Source organism: Sinocyclocheilus rhinocerous, unplaced genomic scaffold (assembly GCF_001515625.1).
Source record: "Sinocyclocheilus rhinocerous isolate Xijiao unplaced genomic scaffold, SAMN03320098_v1.1 scaffold934, whole genome shotgun sequence".
NCBI classification, from domain to species: Eukaryota; Metazoa; Chordata; class Actinopteri; order Cypriniformes; family Cyprinidae; genus Sinocyclocheilus; species Sinocyclocheilus rhinocerous.
The window spans coordinates 827,793-846,708 of NW_015658752.1; the positions used below are offsets into that span (position 1 = coordinate 827,793).

At 36.4% G+C, this 18,916-nt stretch overlaps 1 protein-coding gene across 1 annotated transcript in view; it reads right to left on the reverse strand.

The window, feature by feature from the left end:
• LOC107722895 (cordon-bleu protein-like 1) overlaps nucleotides 1-18,916 on the reverse strand; it is a 62,643-nt gene that overhangs the window by 10,930 nt on the left and 32,797 nt on the right. The window contains exons 3-9 of the mRNA XM_016531391.1: nucleotides 13,505-13,696; nucleotides 8,808-9,015; nucleotides 6,371-6,596; nucleotides 6,154-6,222; nucleotides 5,491-5,585; nucleotides 5,042-5,260; nucleotides 3,560-3,695 (exon numbers count right to left, since the gene is read on the reverse strand). Coding sequence (XP_016386877.1) covers nucleotides 3,560-3,695; nucleotides 5,042-5,260; nucleotides 5,491-5,585; nucleotides 6,154-6,222; nucleotides 6,371-6,596; nucleotides 8,808-9,015; nucleotides 13,505-13,696 — 1,145 coding nt within the window. The remainder of the gene's footprint in view (nucleotides 1-3,559; nucleotides 3,696-5,041; nucleotides 5,261-5,490; nucleotides 5,586-6,153; nucleotides 6,223-6,370; nucleotides 6,597-8,807; nucleotides 9,016-13,504; nucleotides 13,697-18,916) is intronic.

The following is an 18,916-nucleotide window of genomic DNA, read 5'->3' on the forward strand; positions in this document are numbered from 1 at the left end:
ACAGACAGACAGACAAAATGGTAACGACAGAAAGTACGATAGAACGATAGACAGACAGACAGACAGATAGACAGATAGACAAAATGGTAACGGCAGAAAGTACGATAGTACGATAGAACGATAGACAGACAGACAGACAGATAGACAGATAGACAAAATGGTAACGGCAGAAAGTACGATAGAAAGACAGAACGATAGACAGACAGACAGACAGATAAAATGGTAATGACAGAAAGTACGATAGAACGATAGAAAGACAGAACGACAGACAGACAGATAAAATGATAACGACGGAAAGTACGATAGAAAGACAGAACGACAGACAGACAGAGAGATAGATAGATAGATAGATAGATAGATAGATAGATAGTCATATGATCAAATTGTCTAATTATGTAGCATGGTGGTGTGTTACCTTGGCAACAGAGTCTGCAGTACAACTGTAATTAGTGAAAATAGACATCTCATTAAAACTTCACTGAGGGCTCTGAGTTTTATAACTCTAAACTATGATATCATACTGTAAGATGTGGCAAAGCACATTCAGAGTCAAACGCACAGGCAACAGAAACAAAATTAAAGCAATAAAGAACTGTTTCCACAAAAGAAATGTTTTAGTAAAGTTTCTGAGCTTGTAGTTCAGATTGATTGTGATGAGAGAGAAAGACAGGCAGTATAAAAAAATACAAGACAATCAATTGACTTTAAAAACTGCATGCAATAAAAAATACCATGCAACCAATAATTCCCAAACAAATGACTCCGAGTCGATTCCTTTAAATGAACAGGTCAAAAAGACTCATCAGTGTCAAGCTCATAACCCTCCCTTCTCTCCAAGAACTGTACTCATCCAGAGTGAGCAAAAGGGCTGGCAAAATCACTCTGGACCCCTCACATCCAGCACACTCCCTCTTTGAACTGTTGCCATCTGGTCGATGCTACAGAGCACTGAGCACCAGAACGGCCAGACACAGGAACAGTTTCTTCCCTCAGGCAATCCATCTCACGAACACTTGACAATAACTGTGGAAAGCAGCCTACTTAAACAATCGTTAGGGAGCTGTAATAATTCAGTGGAATTGGAAACAGAATTATTCAATTTCTCATCCAGGAAAATGTCAGGTTGAACGCTTGCTCTGATGAAATGTCAGAGCTGTGTTTACACCCAAACACACACCGCAGCTGCGGCTCATTTGTAACTGTGTGCCCGTACGTGTGTATGAGTGTGAGAACGAGTCGAGCTAATACAGCTGCTAACATTTAACTCATCCAGTAAATTCTCACCAGCACAGCCTCCACCCAACGGCTCACATCCAGCACATCGTGAGCTGCCTACATAGACAGCTGCCTTCTGAGATGCCAACAAAACTTAGATGTTACTGTAGAATCTTATGTTGTATTAACATCATATTCTAATGGTTTTTTTGATGTCACACATACAATCTTCCTCATGCGACGGACACCCATGATAAAATGTTTAAAGCATCTGTTTAGTTCCTTGTATAAAGACCCATTTTATACTTTGAAAAATTTATATTATAAATATGTCTAAAATATAAACAGGACATTTAGTTTCTATTAAGCTACATTACTTTTCTATTATTTTTTCACTTCTGCACGGTTAGATATTTATGTATTTATTTACTAATTTACTTTATTGAATCTAGTTTGTCAATCAAAATTTCTTGTATTTTAATCTAATTATTTATTCTACATTATTACATTATTTTTCTATATAGTCCTGTACATTAGATATTTATTTATTTGCCTGTTTATTTGAATCTAGTTCATTTTAATCTAATGTTCATTTATTTTAATCTATTTTTTTATATTGTTTTTATTAATTATTTTTACATTTTTTAAGCTTTACACACCAGACCCCAGTTTGAAAACGCTTGCTTTAACATAAATATAGAAGGCATACACAAAAATTGGGAAAAATAGTATTAATTAAGAACCTTAGAACTGGCAGGTCTCTAACACAGAAGGTATCTAATAAGGCAGCATAATCACAATCACTAAGATAGTAAAAAACATAGATCAAATCAGAGAAAGCAGTGATGTGTTTATTGAACCACTAGGTGGAGGCAAAGCCTTGAGAAAGTCAATTGCAACACATACTGTAGGCCCTTAGCACTTTACCCAAATGCCCACCTACACCTCTGTCCCGTTCAAAGTACAGCCGCTGTGCTTATTCAAGCCCTCTAAATCCTCTAAATAATGAAATAATAACTTCAAATAATACTCTTAACTCTAAATAATAACTTTTCATTACTTCTCCACCTACTGCCAACAGATTACTGAGCACGAAACATGATGAAATAGCCAAGATATTACATTCTCATAGCTCTTAGCTCATATAAACAGAGTTTAAACAAAGAAGAGCACAAATATGGCATTAAGGAATATTTCGAGACTTTTTGACAAGTCTCGGAGTTGGCATTAATGCATTTCACAATAATCATGGGCGACATTTGACTCTTGAGTCAGGGGGGGGGGCAAGAAAAAAAAAATATATAAATGAAATAAATAAATAAAAACAAAAGATTTTTTTTCGGATGTAAGCATCAAAACAATGCCCTACCTTATTGCAATGCATCAAAGCGGTCAATCCAACACGTTCAAACGGCTTATTTATTTTGGAACCAAGCAAGTGACTCTCTTTATGAATGGGTCATTGAATCATTGACTCACTAGATTTGTTCAAAAACGCAGATTCGTTTATAAACGATACACCTCTGTGTTTGCTTAGACATGCAGCTGTGACTTTGTTTGAAACTATTTTCTTTGACGAAGTAGAGCACAATCAGACAGCAGTGTTCCTAAAATGTAAGTCACTTAATATTAAGTTCTGTATAAAATCAAAAATGTATAAAACTGTTGCAAGTTCAATTTCACATTTGCAAACTCCCTTTAAAATCATTAAAAAGCTGTCACTCGTCTTAGTTCATCGAGATCTCACAAACTTCCATTTTAATTAATGAAGCTCTCCACGCTACATAATGAATCAACTATTTACATCGTCTCTACACTTCGTTTGTTATAATGAATGACAAACTGCAGTCTGTTTTCACGATCTGTGCTGTGAGGAGCAGGATGCACAGCGATAGAGTAGCATTTCTATTGGCTGCAGGTATTATGGCCAATCACAGAAGACGGCATTGCGGCAGCGAACCATAGACACAAATATATCGCGCTAGGTTTATGTGCAGAACTGGGATCCCTTTCGTAGTCTTTTGAATGGATAAAATATAGAAATCACTTTCATTTCCAAATAAACCTAACCAGTTGGAAATGAAACGCCGTCACCCCTCGAAATTTACTCCCCGGACTCCACCCCCACCCCCCATTTCCACCCCATAATTTATAGCATATATCCCATGCATTCTAACATATACTTTCTTGACATAAAACACTACTGAGTAACTGATTAAATTTTTTTTTACATTCACTAACATAATTGATAGTGCATTTAAGCTACCATCATTTTGACCCAAGTAAACCCTTGATAGTGAACACAAGCATGCTCTTTGGAAGTTTCTGTTGTCTTCAGACTGACCTGTCATGCCTCTGTCCTGTGTGGTTTCATCAGGAGGGGCTGCGCTGCTCGAGGTGGGGGGCGGAGGGGCCTTCCGCTTGGTGGACTTCTTGAAGGACGACTCTGTCGAGGATCCCCGGCTCAAAGGGGCCATATTCTGTGGAAAGCAGGCAGGGGGACAGTAATAAATATGACCTATAATTCCAAATATTTGGCTTTGGGAAACGTAACCACATTCCCTAATGACAAGGTGATGAAATGACTCAACCCAGCGCCGAGTTTATGTAGAAACAAAACAAATACTGTGAAAGCAAGGTTTAACCGCCCATTGTATTCGCAGAGTGCCGTTTATACGTAAATTCAGACGTGGTCTTTGAACTCAGGTCATGAAATAACAGGTTACAAAGTCTTGTTTGTTTTGTTTTTTCTTTAAAAGACTTCCACGACAATGAAGGCTCGCTTACAGTGGCTCCAAAGAGTGTTTGGAAACTTTAACCACACTTAAAAATGTCTGAATGTCACTGCATTTGTTTTATTTCCTATAGTTTAAAAAAAATAAAAAAATAAAAAAATAAAAAAATAAAATAAAATAAAATAAAAAATAAAATAAAATAAAATATATAAAATATATAAAATTAAATATATAAAATTAAATTAAATATAAAATATATTTTTTTATAACAAACAAAATATAGTTTGTCTGTTTTTTTTGTTTTTAATTCAAGATATAATGAAGGCTCACTTACATTGGCACCCAAGAGTGTCCCTAAACCTAAACCACACTTACACATGTCTGAATGAAATGCCTGCATCACTTTGAGAAGAACTAACTTTAAACAACCACTAAAAATCACCAAGCACCAGCTGATTAAAGGTCATTAAGCTAAATGTTGAAGAAAATTGACGTTAGTGAACAAGGAATGTTTTTATCATTTAAATCTACCAAACAACTTTTTTATTAAATATTTTGTTAGAAGTATTTGTGCTGTCTTTCTTGCTTTTACTTTGATATTTTGTATGCAAGGCAAATGACCTTCAGTCATTTTTAGTGCAGTTGAAGTGTCCAATGTCTTCACAGATTTTGTTTTTATAGAAGCTATAATCTAATATAAAGCAAAATTTAATAAATATAAAATTTGTCAAACTATAGTTTAAACTAATAATAATAAACTAATAATATAATATATTATAATATAATATAATATAAGAGCAATGGATTAATTTCAATTATGTAATAAATCAGCTTCGTGTTTGTGGATGACAGTGTACTGTATGTAAGCTTCAATCATTTTGACCCAAGAAAATGCCTGAAACTGCTGGAAAATAGTGCAGAATCCTTCCTTATTTTATGCAAAACTCTATTCTTTGCTTTCTTATGATCCAAAAACGTATTTACATGAAAGAAATCCCAGATTTTCACTGTGCTCTCAGACTTTTGGACTCCAGTGCATGTTCGTGGCAAGTTAGTAAATATTAACTGAATCCCAGAACAGCGCTACATACCTGGTTGCCATCGGGATGCACAGCGGTTTGATGACCGAGGTCAGTAGGCATGCTCTGTGACATCATGTTCGGCGGCAACGGGGCTCGTCTTTTCTTTGGCATGTCGGAGGGCATGGTGTTGGAATCATATGTAATGGGCGAATGCGCGCTGAAGGAACTCATGCTGACCGACCTCTGCTTCCTGTGCACTGGAGATGCCGGTGCGCTCACGGTCATAGACTTTAACGACAGACAGCCAATCACAAGTCAGCACACTCCCAACCAGTGCCATCAACGAGCCAATCATGAGTAAGTAAAGTCTTTAACCATTTGCATAAAACAAATATGACCAGGGAATGTTTACAAAGAAGTGAAAACACGCATGCCTTTAACCTTATCCTAACATCACCGGAAAATCTCAAAGCATGTAATCGTTCTCTTTTATAGACAGATAGGGTTTCATAACTCACCTGTTCGGATTGCTTCTTACTTCCTTTCCGAAATAAGCTGAATCGCCTCTTTTCTTTCTCCTTCTGGATTTTCTCTTTCCCATGATGAAATATTTCTGTGATTCAATGCAAGTTCAGTTAGTTTAGTTTTGTTAGACATCCTTAACTTCTTATTTAAAGGACGTTCATGCAAAAATGAATAAAATTGTAAGAAATAATTAAATTTTAAGCTAAAATGTTTGTTTTTTGTAAATAATGACATAACTTCCAAATAAATAAATAATAACAAAATAATAATAATAATTATTATTCTTATTCTTATTTGTTTTTTTGTTTTTTTATTTGAGTTATGTCACTATTTTTACTATTACTATTATTATTCTTATTTGTTTTTTATTTATTTTTGAAAGCTCTGTCACTATTTTTACTATTATTATTATTATTATTATTGTTATTATTACTATTATTGTTTAATTTATATAGAGCCTTTCCTGAGCTCAAGGACGTGTCATAATAAAAAACAATAACATGACAAGCATACAGTCAATCATATCGATAATGGACATGTGCCTAGTCTACAACAAAAGCCAATGAAGTTGCATGTACAAGTTATATCAAACTGTGCAAAAAAGCTGATTATTTTTCCTATAAAATGGAAAATGTGGTGTATTTAACATCACTTACCTGAGTGAGTTGGAGATGGAGGCAGACTTACTGGACTAATAGGACTTCCAGGACTTACAGGGCTAATAACTGCAAGAAAAAAATCACAAACCCAAGAGTACAGTATAACGAGAATGTTTTGCAGAGTATCTCAATGTGGCCTTATGAAAACCGGTCCAGCATGATTTCATAGGAGTCATTTTAATGTACTTAGCATAAACACACAGTGGGTTCTGACCTTTGGTGTCTCTCGCATACACTTCCCTCAGGCCAAAATCATTGAGGGAGCCGCTCAGGTCCAAAGTGTCTTCTGAGTGGACGTTTGGTAATAAATCCGTGGTCTGCGGGTCGAACTCACATTTCTCGCAGATCGCCGGAAGCAGTTCTCGTAGAGGAACCCGAGGACTTACCCTGAGAATGGTTTTCTGGGTTTTCTTGTAGTTGATTACTAATCGTACGGTTGCCTGAAAGAGACAAGAGAAGGAAAGTAAAGAGTACGGCAGGATTTTGTGCGGTTCCGTTTCAAAAACTCGTGAGATGCCTATGCCTGTGTTGATTGTGCCATCTTCTATGACAACTCATTTTGGATAAATCCCATAATTCAACATCCTTAGTGAAGAGGACATTCGAAGGGTGCACTTCAAGTTATAACCGCGGTTATCATAGAACTTTAAAAAACTTTAAAAAAGCTGAAATAAGTTTCATTTTATATATATACACACACACACACACACATTTTTCTTAAATATATACATGCATGTGTTTGTATGTGTATATACAGTGGGGAAAAAAAGTATTTAGTCAGCCAGAGTGAGAGCCTCTCAGCCGGTTGAAGACCAAGCGGCAGTGTGTCCGGGAACCGGACCGATAATTTAATTTTTTTTCTTTTCCTCTCTCGTATCTGTCTCTCCTCATCCTTCCATCTCCTTTTCTCTCACCTCGTCTGTCTGTCCTTACCCCGTTCTGTTTGTGCGTGACAGTCGTCCGCGAGTGGCTGTCGCGCTATTTTGTGTTTATTTTATTATTAAAGGTTTGTTTAAATGTTCGCCGGTTCCCGCCTCCTTCTTCCCGTGACTACGAACTGTGTTACAATTATTTATATATATAAATTATAGTTGAAGCACTAAAATAAACTAAAACAGAAATAAAACTGAACCTAAATATTAATATTAAAAAAAGAACAAAATCTATTAAAAATGACAAAGGCACATAACAAAACTATAACATGCTTATGTCATGCAACTCTACTACAATTAACCGTTGGTCAAATCTCCAGTGCACTACACATGAGAAGCAGTATTTGTATAATGCCATTTCAGTAGGATGCTGCCCTATGTGACAGTAGATGGCAGGATGGGTTTGAAACAAAGCTGTTATGTGCAGTTATGCTTTTTATTTGGTGTAATGTGATATTGTTTGTTGTTCGTTATGATGTGGATTGTTAGCATGGTACAGCCATGCTCCGCTGCTTTGAGTCATCTAGATATACTTCAGGCTCATCTCACAGGGTGTGGAAGAGTAGATATGCTTTTACTCATGACTAAATGAACAAACATGAACATGAAAATGACAACACTTTTTAAGATTTACAGAAACTTTTCAGGTTGACGTCAGCATCCAAATGGATCATATTTACCTTCTAAATACACATTTTTAGTTCAGAATAACACACTAATAAAATATTTTTACTAATGCTAAAGTATTTAGTGTGTAGTGTGCACAATATGCAAATGTTATGCTTGTATTTTCTGTAAATATATATTAATATTAATTTATTTAAATAAGTATAATGATGATTAAATAGTTTTACTGTTGCTGAAGTACAAAGTATGTGTACTGTGCACAATACTTATTATTTTATTTTCTGTAAATATTCATTTCTTAAAATAATAATAATAATAATTATTATTATTATTATATTTTACTATAGCTGAAGTATATAGTATGTGTACTGTGCACAAAAATTTTATTTTTGTATTTTTTGGTAAATATTGTTTATATTTGTTCATTTCTTTAAAAAAATTAAATAATAATACTACTACTAATAATAATAATAATAATACTATTGCTGAAATATATAGTATGTGTACAGTGCACAATTTTATTTTTGTATTTTTCGGTAAATATTGTTTATATTTATTCATTTCTTTAAATAATAATAATAATAATAATTATTATTATTATTATATTTTTACAATTGCTGAAATATATAGTATGTGTACTGTACACAATTTTATTTTTGTATTTTCTGTATTTTTACAGTATTGTATTTTTATTTTTAAAACTACTACTAATAATAATAATAATTACTAGTGCTTATGTATGTGTACTATGCAATATATTCTATTTTCAGTAAATTGTTTTTTTTATATTTATTTCTTAAATAATAATAATATTTTTAATGCTGCTAAAGTATATACTATGTATGTACTGTGTGCACAATTTTAAGCTTGTATTTTCTGTAATGTGCAATATAAAAAAATCACACCCTTATGATTTCATGATAGATTAACTTTTTGTGATGGATGAACTAGATTTTGTAATATTAACTGTTATATTCCTGTTTATTACTGTGAAGATGCTTTGATACAATCTGTGTTGTATAAAGAGCTATATAAATAAATGTGACTTGGCTATGTTGAATTCATATTTAAATTAATTGTACATGAGAATACCTCAGGCATCTGTGGTCCTCTCTTTTTGCTTTTGTCCTGCATGCCTTTCGGTTTCAGCAGGATCTTCTCAGCCTCTAGTGCTCCGATGAGGGCGCTGGGTTTGAACTTCACATGGTTTCTGTTGGTGGTGATGAGCTCTATGGTGTGGCCAGACGGGTTCAGGTGGTACTTCGCACAAAGCATGACCAGCAGGTCCATCATGGGCTTGCTGAAAAACACAAAAAAGCAGAAGAAGTGAATATCAGTTGCTATCAAGAGCTTTGCTATCATCTAATTTTGTGTGTCAGAAGAAATAAAATCAACAAAAATGAGTAAATTATGACAAAAATGCCATTTTCGGGTGTACTTTTCCATTAGGAAACAAGCATCTGATCTGTGAAAGATCTTTTCCATTATATTTTGTTGAGTCAAAGCCCCAGGAAACATGTGACTCTGCTGTGGGGAGTTTGCAAATGTCAAAGTTAATGACACAAGCTTTGCTATCTGTGAAGCATTTAGGATTTGCATAAATTATATTTTGCTGCAGGGGTTTCCAATGCATGTCAACGGTTTTTCACTTGATTGTTTTTCAAGTGTTCACGACAACAATGATACAGTATGAACACAAAAGGGGAATTCAGAAGAATCTGTGCACACCTTTCTTCCCTGTAACAAAATTCCTTTAGTTTTCCTTGAAATATTCCCTTCATATTGCATTAAGTTTGAACAATAAGGATCATGTCCAATGTGGTTTCTTATCCATTGACTCCCACAGGCTTCAAAGAAAACCACGTCCTATACACTTGACACATTGCATACTGAAAGTGTGGAAAATCCTTTCGAGACAGATTATGACACAAAGCTTTCCAGCTGCTTTTGGAATTCTTGGATCTACCAATCATTTAATCCTGATTAGTGGGAGGCCAGCGAGTTTGGGTGGCACAAATTTAGAAAAGCAGGTGAAGAATTTGATTATTAATCCTTCTATACTGAATTTGGTTTTGGTTTTAGCATTAAGGGGGCAATAGCGTTGAACTCAGGAAAATCTGGTTTCATTTACAGGTGTTCAAGATCAAAGAACAGAATAAAACGACGATTAAAGGGGTCATATGATGCGATTTCAAGTTTTCCTTTCTCTTTGGAGTGTTACAAGCTCTTGGTGCATAAAGAAGATCTGTAAAGTTGCAAAGACTAAAGTCTCAAATCCAAAGAGATATTCTTTATAAAAGTTAAGAATCAGCCACACCTACCTAAAACGGCTCGTTCTAACACGCCCCCACACTGTAAACTGATGGTAAAACTAACGACATTATTAACCGTCTTGATATTTATTTTGAAAGCTGGCGCTCGCGATTATGGTAAGGGGCATTACATTTCCGACGCGTGCTTGCGGTGTTTGGCCAATCACAATGCACTGAGTCAGCTGGCCAATCAGAGCAGACTGCGCTTGTCAAAGGAGGGGGCTTTGTAGAAAACTAAGCGTTTGAGAGAGGCGGGGCATAGAGGACCTACAATAATGTACAGTATTTGAAAAATAATGTGTTTTTTGAACATTAAAGCATGTCAACATATTCTGTTACACCAAATACACAAAATAATGATCTTTAAAATAGCATCATATGACCCCTTTAAATGGCGATGACAGAAATCTGAAAAGATATCTTGAAATCCGAGATCAGGTTTGTGCCAGGGAAAAGAAATTTTACTCTACCAACCCAATGTCAAAGCACAACCATGCAGTCCATATTAGTGGCATATTAGGGACGTCTCCCTGCCACCCCTGCAGCTGCCTTAATCGTGGTGTTAGCCCCCAGCCACTCTCCTTCCTCTGGAGCCATAGCCAATAGCTGGCTTTCTCTGCCTCTTCCTCCAACTCCTTCAAAACCTTCCGCAGGTTTGCCCCCACCACGCCAAACTCACAGAGTACTTGCACCATTGCTCTACTGACAAAGCCCCGGCATCCGACCTCCATGGGGTAAACCTTAGCGTTCCAGCCTGCCTCCTGGCACTCCGCTGCCAACTCTGAATACTTTAGATGTTTCCTTTCATGGGCTGCTGTGATGTTTTCTTCCCACGGGATAGTCAGCTCAATGATGAAGACTCTCTTATCCTCAGCTGACCATATGACAATGTCTGGCCGGAGGGTAGTTGTGGTTATTTCTCTTGGGAAGACCAGCTGCTTCTAGGGGTCCACCAACATTTGCCACTCCCTCCTGGGATTGAGGAAGGTGTTTCTTTTTGCCGATACCCGGTGGATGTCACCTGGTTTGACATAAGAAGCCAGTGTCAACTTTGGAGTCTCGGGCATGTGGTTTGCTGCTACCCTACCCCTCTCCAGGATTCAGTCAGCTTGGGCAGGACTTGGTCATGCCGCCACCTGGATCGCACCTGTGTCAATGCAACCTTGCATCCCGAGAGGATATGCTGCAGGCTTGCCCTGGTGTTAGCACATAGGGAGCAGCCAACCTCGTCCCCAAGCCACCGGGTGAGGTTTAAGGAGCATGTGAGGGTATCAAAAACGCCCTTATCTGAAAGCTGAGTCTGGCTTGTGGAGTTCTCCAGATGTCTGCCCAGCTGATGCGCTTATTCACTGTAATTTATATTTTGCAATTATTGCAAGGGGGTAATGCAGAACTGGAGCAAAATATGAAGTACTGTAATGCTATTTGGCCGATCATTAAATAAATCCCACTTCAAAAACGCCTTTCTGGCACACCTTTAACAGTTGAGATGGAGTGAGATGAAGTGTTGAGGACAGAAAACGCCCGACACTAAGCATGGCACAGAGAGTACAGCAGGCCATTTGAGCAAAAAACTGTTGAAATCGATCAAAGTGTTTAATGGTAATCACGAACAGTGTACAGAGATGCCGGATTACTCTAACGTCATCTCATTCCTTGTACCCAAACCAGGCCTGATTTGTTGCAGGATCTTTGAGAAACACACTGCCCCACCCAGCTGACTCACCGCAGCAATCATCTGATTAGTTTCAGAACAGCAATCATCTGAGCAGCTTCATGATCTCATATACAGCTCAGCTCAGAGATTAACGCCTTCCTTGCAGAAGTGTAGAAGAGTCATTAAATATAAAGTTCTGTAAAATTGAGAATTCTTGTATTAAGTTACTATAATCTTCCATAATGGTTCAGGTTGTTAGGACTACAGATATGAACAGCTGCGAGTAAACCAGTGTTTTTATGCACTCATGCTCAAACGGTAATGTTTGCAATGTTTATTCTGTCCTGCCAAACATGCACCATGTTCAAAATAGTTTTAAGGCAACAGGATTACATCATCATAAACTCTCTGAACACAGTGCTATTTGAACAAGTAAAGGACTAGATTTATAAGATCAGAAGAGATGATATGTGAGCAGCGGTAATTTGTTAAGGCACGCACAATGTTAATTTTGCCACAGTGTTTTTGGCATTGTGTCCTAATAAAAAGTTCTGCAAAAGTCACAAATGCCAAGGCTTGTGTCTAAAGATTTGCCAACAAATTCCTCAAGCACATCTGTATATTCTGATTTGTTTTCAATGCTATTTGTCTAAAATATTTACCAATTATTAATTCAAGATGGAGGGAAACTCCAATGTCAAGCGAAGTAAACACGCAGTTTCTACTAGTTTGTACAGTGTTGTAAGCAGTGAACAATGCTGTGCTGTTTATTAGTTATATTCATTTAAACTATATTAGTTATATTTATGCTTAAAAATAATAACGTTACAAACACACACACACATGCTAAAAGAACAATGAAGCAGTAAATGGGTGCAATCTTTTGAAAATTTGCTGCTAATGAGTAACAGTGTTGTTGTTAACTAAAACTAAAACAATTTTAAAAAAATTAAAAAAGATAAAATAAATAAAAAAAATGTAGATTAAAAACTTAAACTTTAAATGTTGCCATGTCAATTAACTAAAAATTGTAGTTGAAGTACTAAAATCACTGAAGCTAAAACTGAAATAAAGTCAAACAGAAATATTTAAATTAGGGCTGTCAAGTTGATTAATCCTGTCCAAAATAAAAGGTTGTGTTTAAATAATATGTGTGTGAGTACAGTGTATATTAACAAATGATTTATAAATGCTCCTGTGTGCTTCTGTGTAAGCGCTCAGTGAAGAGCGTGAAGCAATGATACTTGTAGCCAATCACAGTCATATCTGTTGAGCGAAAGAACACAATGGCCAATCAGAGTCCGACTGGTACTGAAGTTGGTACTTTTGACAACACTAACATATTATTCGTAAACACAAACTTATTTTGGATGCGATTAATTGCAATTAATCAATTTGATAGCACTAATTTAAAACAACAAAAATTAATGAAAATATTAAAAGTACACATCAAAATAAAAATGAAAACTAAATAAAATAATCTAAAATAAACAAAAACATAAAAATAAACTAATAAATAAATCTAAACATAGTATATAAATAACACCAAAATAACAGAAACGGATCAGTTAGCAAATGAGGAGAAAGTAGCTTGAATCTACTTAAAATGCATAGGAACATTTTTGTACTAGTTATTTATGAATTTACAGTCTAAAAAATAAAGACCCACAGGAACCACAACTACAAAGTTAAATTGCTTTGACATAACTTCTCTTTAAACATAAGAAACAGCGGGATCTTTACCAAGTTGTCTGCATAGCAACCACTCCAGCAGTTTACATGTCCAGCTCTACATAAAACACAACCAACAGACCCCTCACCTGCCATGGACGACTGTGGTCTTCTCCACCCCTTCAGGAAGGACCACGGTGAGAGTCAGGTCCTGCTCCAGCAGGTTCTCCTTCTGCTCCATGGCAGGGTGAGGGTACGCTGGGAGCTTGTGGCTCAGCAGTGGAGCATCCAGGCCTTTCAGGACAGGAGGAGGAGGTGGTGCTTTGCTTTTCGATGATCTCCTGTTTAACAAGGACAAAACAGGTTTAAAATATGAATGGATCATCTCTTATAGTAAGAGTAATGCTCTATGGATTTTAACTCTTTTCTTGTCAGCATTTTTTTTTTTAAGTTACCAGCCACAACCAGCATTTTTCATCATTTTCACAAAAATGTCATGGCCCCTAGAATATTTTGTTGTATGAATATCTGAACATGCAATATGTCAAAAGAAAGAACAGGGAATCTGCTTTTTAACAAGAAAACATTTTGGTGCTTTGCTTTTCGATGATCTCCTGTTTAACAAGGACAAAACAGGTTTAAAATATGAACGGATCATCTCTTATAGTAAGAGTAATGCTCTATGGATTTTAACTCTTTTCTTGTCAGCATTTTTTTTTTAAAGTTACCAGCCACAACCAGCATTTTTCATCATTTTCACAAAACTGTCATGGCCCCTAGAATATTTTGTTGTATGAATATCTGAACATGCAATATGTCAAAAGAAAGAACAGGGAATCTGCTTTTTAACAAGAAAACATTTTATTCTAGCTTCATGCATTATTTTTTTAATAAACACCTGAATGTCAGAAAGTTTCATAAAACAGCAACATTCTGAACAAAAAAAAAAATATTGCATTTTTGTGAAAGACTATGTCTGGATCGGATTCAGAGCAATTATCAAAACAGAATAGATTGCTTCATCAATACCCCCAAAGATTGCACAGTCCTAAATCACTTCCTGGGTCAACATTTCATCCTGTAACTTTAGGCAGTTATGATGTTTATTGCTTGAACACCACATTAGTTTACATAAACCTCTGATTACATACGCGATTGCTTGATTCTACATCTTTGATCCAGACATTCAGTACTCTTTCAGAAGATGCATATAACAGTGAAAACCTGAAAAGTTGAAAAAATTCTGTCTCATAAATTACGGAAAATTCCGTTAATGGAGGGGAAAGAGTTAAAACGTCAGCAAAAATAACAGCAAGTTCGTAACAACATATGGGTGAGCAAAAATATCCCACATTTTCATATTTAGGTGTACTATCCCTTTAAATATGGGCCTATTTTTCTCAAAAACAATGAGATAATGGATATTTTCAATTTAAAGGTGGGGTAAGCGATTTTTCAAAAACGCTTTAGAAAACTGATTCGGGCCGAATAGCAAAACAAACTTGTAGCCAATCAGCAGTAAGGGGCGTGTCTACTCATGTGGAGGAGAGAGCGTTCAGTGCACAGGACGGACATTAGCGAGCCGAGCGACAGAAAGATAGAGATGGCAGATAAAAAACAAAAGAGGAAAACGTCTGCAGAACAAAAGAAGGCTTAAGGCAAGTAGTAGGACCCGTGTAAATATCGGATCAGCTTTCCAGCGCTGGAGAGAACTTAGGTGAGTAACACCGTGTCTGCGCCGCAACAGCTAAAGTCTGTCTAGTACACTGGACGCGACAAAGCGACCGTTGAAAATCATTTACGTCGAAATTTGTGTCAATACGTCATAAATAGAATGCAGCAGCAGTTTTCTGTCGGGGATTTGTCGTGTCGTGCCGCATCCAGTGTAGACCATATAGATATGTATATATATCTATGGTGTAGACAGCATCACTGATTATGAGTTCTATAGTATTTTGTCGCGTACAATTGCACTGAAAACGTTGCACGATGATGCCTGAAAGACATTCATTCTTCTCCACTCAAATAAGCAGTCATTTAATAAGAGAGCTTGGATGCACTTTACACACAAGTCACAAGACACTGGAGTGATGTGATTCATTCATTCCAGCGGACTAGGATGAAGCTCTGAGGAAGCCGAGGAGGAGGAGCATGGTGCTGGTCTCTTTAAATGCAGCAAGTGTTGAGAAACAAAGTCACCGTCTCAGTTTTGAGGCTGACTGCCATCACAGTTTCTGCCACGGTCTCTCTTTGAGGTCCATTAGTAATTAGTAAAAGTGTCATAATTTAGTGACCATTTTTCACACTATGTCTGATCCACGAGCCAGAAACATTGTGCACAACTTCACAAACCCAGGCGCTATGCGCAGACAATATAGCAAAAACATGGTCCTGTTGAACACACTAAATTTAGAGAAAACTGACCATGGAATCATGACTGTAAACATTAATGCATGCTATATAGCACAATACCACGAATGCAACTTGCACTGCATTATAATTTGCGGTCTGACACATTTTGGAACACAATGTAATACCAGTGTGCATTTGCATGCATGTGATTGCATACAGTACGTTTCAGGCTTTTGAACAAGCTGATTTTAGCTACTGTGACTTTAAGACTTCTATGTAAAAACCCTCTTTGCATGTGAAATAACACTCAAACAAGGCCTACAGGTCTGCGGTCACATCCAATAGTTTTTAACCCCATCCTTAAACAACAGCACATACAAAAATGTGAAAAATGTTATCTTTAGGGGTACAACAGCTTGTCACTAGGGCAGTACCCTTAAAATGACAACTTTATACCATATCTACTTAACTTAACAATATGTATCCTTAAAGGAATAGTTCACTCAAAAATAAAAAATTATCCAAGTTTTTCCATCCAAGATGCAGATGACTTGGTTTCTTTAATCAGAGCAGATTTTTAGAAATGTAGCATTCCATCACTTGCTCACCAATGGATCCTCTGCTCACTTCACAAGACACTTAGATCGACTTTGATGGACTGGAGTGGCAGGGCTCCCAACAAAAAAATCGAGGGAGGACACTCAAACAAGGCCTACAGGTCTGCGGTCACATCCAATAGTTTTTAACCCCATCCTTAAACAACAGCACATACAAAAATGTGAAAAATGTTATCTTTAGGGGTACAACAGCTTGTCACTAGGGCAGTACCCTTAAAATGACAACTTTATACCATATCTACTTAACTTAACAATATGTATCCTTAAAGGAATAGTTCACTCAAAAATAAAAAATTATCCAAGTTTTTCCATCCAAGATGCAGATGACTTGGTTTCTTCATCAGAGCAGATTTTTAGAAATGTAGCATTCCATCACTTGCTCACCAATGGATCCTCTTCTCACTTCACAAGACACTTAGATCGACTTTGATGGACTGGAGTGGTAGGGCTCCAAACAAAAAAATCGAGTAAGGAGCCATTGGCTCCTATAAGAAAATTTTTTAGGTGCCACAGAATAAACGTGTTTGATTTATTTTATTATTATTTTTTAACATTCCAATCATACTTACATGTGTTTATGTGTCATCTTTTCTTGAATTTATCAGCATTTTAATCGATCTTGTAGATGACCTGGGAACTAAGGTTCACTTAAAGTGGGAACTAAACGTCTTTTCCAACTTGAAATATATAGTCACAAAGAATTGTTAATGACACAGAATCTGTACAAATAATATGGACCATAAGCATCACTTGGCCACTGAGTGTAGTTTGGGCTCCTCCTCATTTTATTATTATTTTTTAACATTCCAATCATACTTACATGTGTTTATGTGTCATCTTTTCTTGAATTTATCAGCATTTTAATCGATCTTGTAGATGACCTGGGAACTAAGGTTCACTTAAAGTGGGAACTAAACGTCTTTTCCAACTTGAAATATATAGGTCACAAAGAATTGTTCATGACACAGAATCTGTACAAATATCATGGACCATAACAATCACTTGGCCACAGAGTGTAGTTTGGGCTCCTCCTCAATGCATCCTATAAGTGTTGTCAAATGTCTTTCACACATTCAGTCTGTTCTTCTTCATTAGTAAAATGCAATTTTATAGGAGGAGTTGAATCATGTAGATAACAGGTTAAGTAAAAATATTAACATCCAATAGCGCATAAATATAGCAAAATGCTCTTCTTTATAGTATTTTTCTAGCTAGCTGATGAGCTTATGGACACTGAATGGTTATTCTGAGGTAAATGTATATTATGTTGTAATGTTTACAAGCTTTACATGTTTTTCGCAGTTTGAAACACTGAATGAGCTTTTACATGAGACATTTCAGTAAGTTGTACTGTAGGCTTTCTTATAAAATAGGCTCAGACGAACTACCCTCATATTTATAATTCCAAACAATCAGTAAGCGACAGGTGTATAATAAAGAGCCAGGAATTTTACTCTTGATTAATTTCTCTATTGTTTAAGAACAATATCTATTCTAATTCCTACGCATTACCTCACCATGACTGTACTGCACGTGCCAAATAAGGTCAATGACGTGTAAATGTGGTGATGTGTGGCCACCTCAAACCAACATTTCTGATTTCAAATCTTTTTTTTTTTTGCAGCTTAATTTTGATTGACTCCTTTTTGGACTGGGAGGGAAAAGATCAAGGAACAGTTGATTCCTCATATGACATGACCTCTTTAAATCTTATTAGGTTTTTAGGCTAGCACTACACAACGCTGTCCAAAAACGTTGCTCAATGTGGTCATTTTTAGGTTACAGGGCATTGAACACATCAAGCCGTATTACACCATTTGAAGCTGAAGGGTTTGTTTGAATGACAAATTAATCCAAATATGATGACTCCAGAGAGACGATAAAATGACTGAACATTATGTTCATTGTTCAGCAGAACAACTGTGCATTTAGAAGTGGGCATCAAAGACACAATAAATCCCAAGCAACCATCTGCTGAAGTACTAACAGAGTTCACAAATGTCTCTCAGCAGCAGATAATATTTTATATCAATTACCTTTTTTTTTTTTTTGACATACAAGATTCCCAAAGGATGGTCAGGAATAGTCCAGGCCTGAGGAGCAGAGCGTAAACATTGCGCAGGAAGTTGGGAAAGCCCCTGAAATGTGTCCATTAGCATAGCGTGTTATGTTTGAGGTGGCTACGGCAGGCCAAAGTAAACACAGGGGTTTCTGACATGGTAAGCAGACACACTCATGACTTTCAAAACAGACGTTTCAAATAGCAAACGTCCCATTAGTGTCAACCAAAGTGCACATCAACCTACATCTAAAGATTTATTTGTATAAACGGCAAAATGTTTCTCTTTAAAGGGGTCATATGATGCTGCTAAAAAGAACATTATTTTGTGTATTTGGTGTAATGAAATGTGTTTATGCGGTTTAAAGTAAAAAAAAACACATTATTTTCCACATACTGTACATTATTGTTTCTCCTCTATGCCCCGCCTTTCTGAAACGCGTCGATTTTTACAAAACTAATCGGTCTGAAAAGCGAGGTGTGCTCTGATTAGCCAGCTATCCAGTGCGTTGTGATTGACCGAATACCTCAAG